Raw genomic sequence first — 11,155 nt, 5'->3', positions numbered from 1 at the left:
CTGCGGGCCGCCGGGGTTTCGGGAGGCGGCCGCTGATTGGCTCTTTCGAGCTCCCCCTGGCTCGGTCGCTCGGCCTCCCCGCGCGCTCCGCCCCGCCCGCGCGCCCTCCCTCCGCCCCGAGAGGCTTGAAGCCCGGGTGTCAGGCGCCACGGCGCATGCTCCGGACTCATCCTCTGGCCCCGGAGCTGCTGCTGCTGCTGCTGCTGCTGCTTTTGCTTTTGGGGCTGAGTTTAATAAGCGAGCAAGAGAGAGAGAGAGCGCGGGGTGGGGTGGGGGCCAAGGCAGAGCATGTCCGCCATCTACCCTCCGCTCCCGGGCGCGCTCTCATTCATAGCAGCCTCTTCATGAATTACAGCTGAAGGGGGCGGGGGAGGGGGGTACCACACAACACCCCGGCAAACCTCCGGGCCCCCAGGCATGGCTAGCTCGGTAAGTACATGCAAAAATAATAATAAAAGCCCCCCTCCCTCTCTTCCTCCGCCCCGCCGCAGCCCAGACAGCGCCAGCGCTCCGCGGTTCCAATTAGAGAAAGGTTGGTTTTGCTCGCGGGGAGCTCCCGCCCGCCTCGCCTCTTTGCAATTGCAAGAAGCGCACTCACACTCCCTCTGGCTCACACGCGCGCACACACACACTCACACCCGGTGAAAGGAGGCGAATAATAACTCAGCCATATTTCAGCCGCCGCCGCCGCCGGGAGCTGCGGGCACGGTCCGGGGACGCGGCGAGCAGCCTCTGCGGCCGCACCTCCGCCGAGCGCCGCGGCCGCCACGATGGTGCGTTCTCCGCGGCGCGCGCGTGAGCCCGAGTGTGCGGGCTGACAGCGGCGGGGCTGCTCGCAACTTTGCCCCAGCGGCCGGTGTGCGCGACCGGGGCTCAGCGGCGGTCCGCCAGCAGCCCTGCCTTTCTGCGTTTCGTGGCTTTCGGGGAGGCGGGGGGGGGGGTCAGGAGGGAGTTTGCGACCACTTTGGCTCTTGAAAGTGTGCAGCGGGGGCTGTGTTGGGCTGGCCTCGCCGGTCGTGGGGAGCTGATCGCTGAGGGGTGCGGGGTGCTTTGAGTTATGGATGCCTCGGCGTGTTTTCGTGCGGGCTTGTGTGTGTGTGTGTGTGAGTGAGACGACGGCTCATTCTTGTGCATGAACCCCGTGGTAAGAAAGAACACGGGAGTTTGTGCCCATCAGCAGAGGCTGCCTGTAGTTTCCATTCCTCCTGGCACCGCGCTCCACACGCACACACACACGTACACAAAGACTTCCTCGGCGTGTGCCTGTCGCCGCGGTACTTTCGGGGAGGGGGCTCGCCAGAACTCCCAGACCCCCAGTCCAGCCACCCCCCCTCCCACGCCGGGAAAGCACCCCGGCATTTCGTCCTGATTGTCTCCTAATTTGTTACCAACGCGTTTGTTGTGCTTGCCGTGGTGGTCGTGTTCTCCCCTTTCCCCGACCCCCTTCGCGACAAGGGGTAACATTCCGTTACAATCCCGGCCGCTGTGCAGCGGCGCCCGGGGCCCCTGCGGCCCGGCTTGGTGTATCTGGGGGTGTGGGGTGTGCGCGCCCACGCGCGTGAAACGTGGATGCAGAGGGCACTGCCGTTTCCTTTTATGTGCGTTTCGAGGAGGAGGGAAAAAATGTCAGGCGCAATGTTGAGCAGCGAACAGTCGCCTTCCTGTTGTTCACTGCTGTCTCTCCTCCCCCTGCCCGCAGTGTGCCGTGCAGGTGAAGCTGGAGCTGGGGCACCGCGCCCAGGTGAGGAAGAAACCCACGGTGGAGGGCTTCACCCACGACTGGATGGTGTTCGTGCGCGGCCCGGAGCACAGTAACATCCAGCACTTTGTGGAGAAAGTCGTCTTCCACTTGCACGAAAGCTTCCCTAGGCCAAAAAGAGGTAGGGCACGAATACAAAAGAGACTTGATAAAAAATGTCTTTGCTCCAGAGGAAACAATCGCGGGGCCCGGGCGCTCCCCGGACCGTTCCCCGCCCCCCGCGTCGCGCTTGCCTGTCTAGCCTGGGACCCGGGCGGGGGGGGGGCGGTGTCTTGCTGGCCAGGTCCCTGCTGTCGCCCGCCCGCGCGCGCAAGCGGTCGACTGGGGCTCCCGGAAAGTCAGCGCAGAGAAAGGACCGTCAGGTGTCGCGTGTTTATTCATCCCAGCCCTCTTGGGTTGCTGTGGGTCCTTTGGGGAAGGTACAATTAGTTACTGGGTTTGGAGCTTTGGAGAGTGGGGCTGGAGGGAATAAACACTTTGCGCCTTTTCTTCCCCTCCTGGAGAAATTGAGATTCACCTGTGTTACTAGCCACGAATGCATTGGAGGGAGTTATTGTTCCGTTTTGAGAAGTCAGTTCTCTAGGCTCCGTTGGCCTCTGTTTGAGCCACTAGGTGCCAGTTTCTGTAGACTGTCCCTTTGGGAGTTAGCCTCCATCCACCTCACCTCAGCCTGGATTTTCCTAGTTTGGGACTTACTCCCCACTCCCCCCTTGGCACTTTACTGCCCCAGTAGATATGGTGCACATTCTGAAGTGTCTTCCTTCTGTTTGGGACCCCCAAGGGAAGGAGGGGGCGTTCCTTTAAGGTTGAAAGCTAAGTTTCAGAGAATGATGCTGTTTTGCCTATGAGTTCTTTCTACACCTTGATCCTCAGTCATAAATTTGAGTTTTTGCATACTGTTGCTGAGACTCAGTGGTCCTCAACGTCTTCAATAAAAAGCAGGACGGTTTGGGTGGATGCAGAAAAGGGATGTCATTTAAAACGATGTTTGAAGAGGCTATGAAAAATACTGGTTTCCATTCCCTTCTGCCTCTGGAAAGCGGCTGTCTGGTTGCTTTAGTTGGATTACTGGAGGCAACAGTACACGTACAATAAGGTGCTTTGTTTGTGTGCAGCTTTATTTATCTAAGTCGACACAATGGTTAGTAGTTATCTTCCATTTGATCCGTAATCTTTATTGGCATCTAGAACTCCTGCAGTTTCTTAGAGTAACATCATAATAAATCCATTCTGCTTAGAGTGATGTGGAAATTATTGAACATTCAGGGGCCGAATAAAGGAAAGAAAGATGTGTCCCTTTGAGGTGGCGGAGTTTGTGTTTTCTGTGTTTATTTTCATTTTCAGTGCTTGTATAATGGGAAGTAGGATTCTGGTTTTGTGCCTTTAGTGGTTAGGTTTACAGCTCCTTTCCGAAACTTGACCAGTTGGAATTCTGATAGGCTTTGTTGAATGGTTAAGAAGTACCTCCGTCTTCTAACTGAGCTAGGAATATACATGGCCCTATAGGAGGTAACACTTAGCATCTGTTAGCATTTTATATGAACATATAGACAGATGCTCTGATTTGTGTTTCCTCCAAGCCATGATAAGAATGTGCCTTGCCAGGCTGCCTGCAGGTGAGTGGGGAGGATGTTAGTTGGACTCTCTCTTCCCGAGTCTGGAGAGCCACAGCAGAGGAATTTAAACAAAAGAAACACCTTCCGAGCTCCTTGGTACTCTGCTCCAGCAACTTAGCTGCTGTTCACTTTAAGGCAAAACACATATTAAAAAGCAGTATTTGTTGTGATAGGGGAAATCAACTCAGTTGTTGGACAATGTTGCTCTTAAGGTAACTTTGTTTGGGCACCTTGACAATAAGCTAATTGGCCCACAAAATCGAAGCCCCCCTCTTTCCTACTTAACCCCCATTTCTCTGCTTCTGTGGGTTGTGTGGTGATGCTGCCCTGTGGTTCCCATACTGAATGATCTTCTGTTCAGCCCGAGGGAAGCGGGTTTCTGTTCACATGGCAGTCACCTGCAAGGTGTGCTGAGTCCTTGGCAGTAGCCACGTCTTCTCCATCTCTCTAGTGAGGGTCGTCTGTTGATTGGACTTTACAGTTTTAATTCTCAACTGCGGAGTTTCTTCTTTATGCAGTCTATAAGCCATTGTTTTAAAATGTTTATTTTTGGATTTTTATTTGTGTTGTGTGGTTCCCATGATGTGACAAGTCCTGGGAAAAATGCCAATTTCTGTAGCCCATGAGGGACCTTGTCACACTGTAATTACTGTGATTCAGATTGCTAGAGATTTCACTGTTCGTTGGGAATAGCTAGTTGTAAACTCAAGCACACCAAGCATGTAGCTTAATCCGGGGATCCATTTGCTGACTTATCAAATCTTTGAAAATGATAAGAATAAATGGAGAATAAGATTGCCAGGCATTTATAAGGCTTCTAGTGTCTTTCAAGATGCTGTGTCTTGCTATATGGTGGATATAATTGATAGGCTAAAGTTTAATTGATTGGAAATCAGAGGAACTGCAAAAATGAATTTGAGAGAGCTCTGAATCCAGTATGCTTAAAGGAATGCTTATACTCTAAACTATTAGCAGTGACAAGTTAATGCCCTTGCATTGTATACAGTAGCTAGTAAGCGGAGGAACCCCAGATCTGAGCATGAACTGTTCAGCCATGAAGATGGATGAGTTCTTAGCTTTGTAATCCTTGGTTTAGAAAAGCAAATTGATTTTCAGGTTGATTTCCTTTACTTCACAATAATATTATGAGAACTTGTAGGGGAAGAAATTATAGTATTTTCAACTTGTTGCCAAATGAGAATTATATGTACTATTTCAGAATTGAGCTAATTGGATTTGAATTAATGAGGTTTTACTCTGTCACAAAGATGTGTGGGAGACCTTTAATTTAAAACTACTGGCACACAGTCCTAGAAAGAGATTTTGATGAAACAGTGAAGCCTAGAATATCCATTAGCTAATGAAGAATAGGCAGGTCAGAGTTGATGCATTCTCAGACTATCTATTTGCAGGAAAAGACCATAGCTTATGTATTATTACCAAAGATTTATGCTGGTCTGATATGACTGAAATGAATAGTTATATTCAAAACATTCCATTTAAAATATTAATGTTTTCATTTTTAGTCAGATATAAGTTCCAGTGAACTTCCAATTATGGCCATCCTTACTATTGCAATCTGTTCTATTGACATTTATGATGTGAAAGCTGCTGCTTTTTATTTTATGAAAGCTAATTTGGCCACTGGTATGATTTGCTAGCTTTCTATTTGTCACCTTTAGTCCCTTGAGTGGGCAGATGAAACATAATCAGTACACCTTCACAGCTCCTTTTGGTTTAGGCATTCATGATTGGCTTTATTATTTAGCTCTGATTTGTGTCTCTTAAGTAATTTGGACAAGTCTTTTTATTGAGGTGCCTAGTATTTGAAGGTTTATTCGTTGAGGGCTTTGTATATATCCTGTGTATTTTGTCTTTGGAGGCACTTGAAAAATGTACAAACTAAAGGAATAAGGATGGGTGAATCTCAGTTGCGTATGGTTCTGATGGGAATTACACTGATCAGTGCATAGGGTGAAGTAGCGTGAACACCTTCCCGAGGCACTTGACAGCAACATGAGTTGCTGGAGGATCTCATCTGCGGCAGGTAGAAGTGTCAACTGGGCATGGAAAGTTTGGAGGGCATTTGGCTAAAATTGATTATGATTTCAACATGTCTGTATCACTGAACCCAGCAGATTAGTAGGAATTTTCTAGTAGGTATGACTTCGCAAGTATGCAAACAGATCAAATATTTCTTGTGACTTTTTTGAAAGCAAAAATCAGGAAGGAAGCCAAGTAGGGGACCTCAGATGAGTGCACGTAAATGATGGGAATCTGTAAAAAGTGGCAAATCTATATGTAAATGTCAGGACATCTTAAAGAGCTGTTAGCTGGTGAGGCAGCTTGTCCTGGTGATCCATTAAGGAATGTGCTTCCCCAGAGGTTCTGGATGCTGGGCATCAGTCTTGCCAATGGTTGCCTTGAGGGGGTGCTTCTGGTGACGGGATTTTACTTGAAGAAAATCCCCTATGTTTAAAAGACCATGATGATCACATAGAACTCTGTGAGACTGAAGTAGAAGTACAGTCTGATAGAATAGCTCTCCCGTTAGACTAGCATGTGGTCATGTAAGAGTGATCCATAAAACTATGGATATACTGTTGCTTCATGGGAAGAGGAATCAGGGCCAAGGCTGGGTTAGGCTACCTCTTGGGTCACCGTTTTTTTTTTTTTTTAAATTTAATTTGTGTTGCGAGAATAGGTGTAGAAAGAACTACAGCTTGTAAATCTAAGGTTAGATATGCCATCATTCTTAAACTTAGGAAATTTCAGACTGTATTCTTACAAATCAGACTTGAGAGCCTTTCTATGTAAAAATAACCAACCTATGATCTGCCAGTGTATATTGTTTTAATGAAAAAGATTCTTTAAACAAGAGTTAGTGAGAAGTAGCATGCGTTTACGGTACAAGTGTCTTTGATGTCTGGTTTTATCAGTATGAACAGTGGCTACTGTAGCCACTGTTGTATTCAGTCAGTTGTGTTGCTTCCTGCTACACAGTCCCAGATATACTGTGTACTGCTGAGAATGAGACAGAGAAACTCAGAGCCACTGTGAAAATGTGTCACCGTTCCAAGAAATAGGTCTGAGGAACAGCGGAGTCTGCAGAGGACATCCTGGACCAATATAAACTAGGTATTAAGTATACAGTCTGACATGGATAGAAAGCCTACTGTGTACACAGCGAGTTCCCCTTGTAGTCATTACTGCTGTTGCCAGTGATAATACTCGTGGTGCAGAAGAAGAAAAGGCAGGAGTTACAAGGTTTTTCCCTCCTCAGATGCCAAGGGAGCAACAGTTATTTCACTGTTTCCTTCCACAAGGGGGTAATCCAAATTGGAGTTTGGCTGGATGTAGTTTATAGGTGACTTTACAATCTGTCTGATACGATGCTCTTTGTCTTATACAGAGGTTTGTTAGTACAGGAATTATTTTAGGTGAGCCCACGCCCCCATAGAACTTTCTCCGTGAACTAAGATTGGTTTTATGATTTTACCTTACAGGTGGCGCAGCTGATGCTGTCTCCCTGCCTCTCTCCCCTTCCTCCTTCCTTCTCTTCCCCCTCTTTCCTCTTCTTATTCCCCTCTTCCTTTTCCCCTCCGTTGCTCATCTCTGGGTGATCTGTGTCACCCAGGAGTTGTCTTTAGAAAATGGGAAACTGGGCTGGAATCATGGCCCAAGGTTAAGAGTGCTGGTTGCCTTTGCAGAGGACCCTGGGTCAGTTCCCAGCACCACATTGTGGTAGTTTCCAGCTTCCTCTAACTCCAGTGCTGAGGAATTGTCACCTTTTTATGTCCTCTGTAGGCAAACCTGCACAAATATTGCATAATCTCAAACAGACCTACACAGAGACATATAAATAGATTTATTTATTTACTTTTTGTTGTTTTTTTTTTGGGGGGGGGGTTACAGGGTTTCTCTGTTTAGCCTTAGCTGTCCTGGAACTTTCTCTGTAGACCAGGCTGGCCTTGAACTCACAGAGCCCAGCCTGCCTCCGCCTGCCTAGCGCTGAGATTAAAGGCGTGCACCTCCACCTGTCTGTAAATAAATCTTTAAAAGAGTAGGAAATTGCATGCGGCAATTGGACAGTGGCCTTTATGAAGTGTTCATACCATTTCAAATTTAAATGAAAATCATGTTTCTTTTCTAAAGTATAGACATACGTACATTTATTTAAAAAGCCTAATACAGAGAAATAAGTTATTTGAAATTTTCATAGATAGCTGGTTAATATTTCTGTAGTCAGGTATTGTATCTATCTACTCGTATGTACATGTTTTAGCTATTAATGTCTTAATATGTTTTCTAACGTGTAATAATTTTGCATATATTGTATATAATATGTAACATGTGTAAAATAAGCATGTAATGCATTTGTAACTAGAATATGTACATTATGTATAATGTCTATGTTATAATAATACAGAATAACTACTTTTGTAGTTTTTATCTGTCTATATCTGTTTATTCTGGGACAGGGTTTCACTTTGTAGTTGACCTGGAACTCTCTGTATACAAGGTTGTCCTTGAACTCAGACCCTCTGCCTCAGGGGTTAAAGATACACATACCTAGCCTAGTGGTTAATATTAGCTCACTCAGCAAGGATGTTTTGGAGTGATTAGAAAACAGTTTGGTTCTGAGGATAGACAGATGAGCATTTCCACTTTCATAGAAAATCATCTCTTTACCCTCTTCAGTTTCATAACATTATATTAACTGTGGATTTATCATGCTTTGCTTGAACCTTTAGATTGCTCCCTATTTTGATTTTAGTTTGAATAATGTCGTAGTGGATAGCCTTGACATTCATTTTTCATGATTTTCTGATTTTTCATAGGGGAGACAGTCAAGTAAAAAAGCAAACAGATTTGTTATTTTTTTTAGCTGTCTGTGCTGGTACACGCCTTTAATCCCCTTACTTTGGAGGCAAAAGCAGGCAGGCAGGTCTCTGTGAGTTCAAGGTCAGCCTGGTGTACGAAGTGAGTACCAGGTCAATCTGTAGGTAATCCTCGTAGTGAAATCCTATCTCAAAACCAAAAACAAGCAAGAAGTATACAGATTTTAGAGTTTTGTATGTGTTCATAAACTTTCTACCAAACTTTGTAAACTTTGTAGTTTATCCTTACTCAGGGCTTAGAGGACAACCAATTTTCCTGCGTAGTTACTTAAACTTGAAATTAATAGTTTAAAAAAAAAAAAAAGAAAGGAAGGAAGGAAGCCTGTCAGTTTGTGGCATGAAATAAATACTTTATTTTAATTTGCATTTATTTGAGCCGTGGTGTCAAATACATATTCATTCACATGTATTTATTTACTGTTTGCGTTTTGTGATGTGCTTGCTTTATGGCCTGTGTAGTTCCTAGTTGCCTTTTTTTTCTTTTCTTGAGACAGGGTAGCCTTGGCAGGCCTGGAAGTCAGGGATTCACCTACCTCTGACTTCCGAATCCTTAGGTTAAAGTCTTTCAATATCACACCTTGTTTATTCTCCATATGAAAATATAAATAATTATATAACAAAGGCTCAAATTTGTACTACCAAAAAAGAATGACTTTATATTCCTATGTTAGTTTTTTTGTTTCCTTTCTAAAGAATTAAGTCTTACAGGGGTAGCCAATGGATTTTAAACGCTTCCCAAACTTTCCCTCTCCCTCTTTAACCTTTCCCCTCTGTTTATCTACATTTGTGCGCTTAGATTGTGTAAGTGCTAGTGTAAAATCAACGTGAAGGGTGTCTCCACTGACTAAATTGGTTTATTTTTTAAATTGAGAAACAATTCACATACCATAAAAGTTACCCCTTTACACAGTACACAATTGAGTGTATTAAGATAGTATCCGGATTGTACACTCATTGCTCCTATATACCAGAACACTTTCATAAATGAATACTTTAGCATCTTGTCCCTTCTCTCAGGGTGGTGTTTTTAATCCAGCCACCTCTCAGCTGTAGGAGTCGATTCGTTTCTTATAATGTCCTTCCCCCAGTATTTCGTCGTGGGAACATATTGTGGACTTGGTTTTCTTTTATTAAGGAAGACTGTATAGATCATTTTCTGTCCTCTGCAGTGTGCATATTTGCACCTTAAACCTTATGCACATGGACCAGAGTTTGGAAATCGGCCTAGAACTGGAGTCATTGATTGCGAACACGTGCATCTTTATTTGTGCTAGACGTGGTCAGAAATGAGTTTCATTTTTTCTCTGCATTTTTGTCAGTATAGGCTATTTATCTTATTTTTGATATATAATTTGATGTATAATGGAATTGGAATATTTTTGTTTGTGGTTAGTTTTCATTCATATTGGAAGTATTGTAAGCATTTCCCCATGTTTATTGATCATATGTTTTCTTTGTTTTGTTTTTTTGAGACAAGACTTATGGTATATTTTGGGCTAGCCTGGAACTCATCTCAAACTTGTGTTCATCTTACCACCATGCCTTTGCGTCTAGATTTTATTTTTTTTTTATTGAATTCTTTTTTTAGTTTTTCAGAAAATGATTAGGATGTTCCTATTTTGTTTTTGTTGCTGTTTATAGGATGCTAATCCGTTATTTGTATTGAACGCTCTTTTCTCATAGCCTAGTTTATGGCATTTTTGCTGTATACAAGGAAGTAATTTTGTCAGATTGATCTATTTCATCTTGTCTTTCTTTGATTTAGAATCTTGTTTATAGATGTGAGAATTTGCTTAACCAGCAGACTTTATTTGTATTTGCAAGATAAGCAGAAGTAGGAAGGAGTTGTCCCTGCCTTCAGTGAGCTTTTGCGTCTCAGAGCTGGAAACCACACTCGAGGGTCTTCATTTTTGTTTACTGTTTATTTATTTATCTATCTCGAGGGGGCTTGTGTAGCCCAAGCTAGCTAGCTTTGAGTTCCCTGTGCTGTTGAGAGTGGCCTTGAACTTCTGATCCTCTTTTGTTCCTCCTGTTTTCTTAAGTAGTGGGATTCCAAGTATGTGCTGGCACACCCAGTTTACATGGTGCGGGGGCATCCAACTTAGGGTTTCTTCCCTGCTAGGCAAGCACTTAGCCAGCCGAGCTACAGCCCCAACCAGTCTCTTCTAATCAGACGGTTAGAAATGTGTGGGGGTCGTGCATGTGGACAGAATGAGTCATAAGTGTCCCTGTGCAAAGAGAACTGGTCATAAATGGTGGTCAGTGTTTACTTTGAACGCACTGAGTAACTATTCACTTATATTAGCAGAGAAATGTTTAGTAATAACCGCTTTTATAGGCACGACCTAGGCTTAGTTAAGTGGTGACGACCACGGTAGATAATATTTTAAACGAAAAAGTACTGTGGCTACTTTCATATAAAATCAGATTCCTTTTATGGATTGATTTAAGACATTCTCCTAGGCTGGGAGGCTGGAAAGATGGCTCTGTGGTTACGAGAACTTGCTGCTTTTGTAGAGGACCCAGGTTCAGTTCCCGGTACCTATTGGCAGCTCACAACTGCCTATAATTCCAGTTACAGGGGATTGGCTATCCTTTTGCTTCTGTGGACACTAGGAATGCACACGATGGACAAGCATGCATGTAGTCAAAACATTCACGCATATAAAGTAAATATTAAAATTATTTCCCTTGTACCAAAGTCACTAGGAAGTTGGTGCATGGTGGCAGGCAGCCATCTCCTGATGGTTGTCACCACTCTTCTCTCTGGCAGTCTTGCAGTGGAATGAAGGATATAGAATCTTGCTATAAGAAATAAGGCTGTGCCGGGCGGTGGTGGCACACACCTTTAATCCCAGCACTCGGGAGGCAGAGGCAGG

The 11,155-nt window shown here is 44.5% G+C and overlaps 1 protein-coding gene across 1 annotated transcript in view; it reads left to right on the top strand.

The window, feature by feature from the left end:
• Positions 1–206: 206 nt before the first annotated feature.
• Mllt3 (MLLT3, super elongation complex subunit) overlaps positions 207–11,155 on the top strand; it is a 272,382-nt gene continuing 261,433 nt past the window's right edge. The window contains exons 1-2 of the mRNA XM_005352707.3: positions 207–429; positions 1,700–1,880. Of these exons, the coding sequence (XP_005352764.1) occupies positions 418–429; positions 1,700–1,880 (193 nt within the window). The 5' untranslated portion in view covers positions 207–417. The remainder of the gene's footprint in view (positions 430–1,699; positions 1,881–11,155) is intronic.

Source organism: Microtus ochrogaster, chromosome 10 (genome assembly GCF_000317375.1).
Source record: "Microtus ochrogaster isolate Prairie Vole_2 chromosome 10, MicOch1.0, whole genome shotgun sequence".
NCBI lineage: Eukaryota > Metazoa > Chordata > Mammalia > Rodentia > Cricetidae > Microtus > Microtus ochrogaster.
The sequence above is the reverse complement of the archived record's forward strand: the minus strand, read 5'-3'. Positions and strand labels throughout refer to the sequence as shown.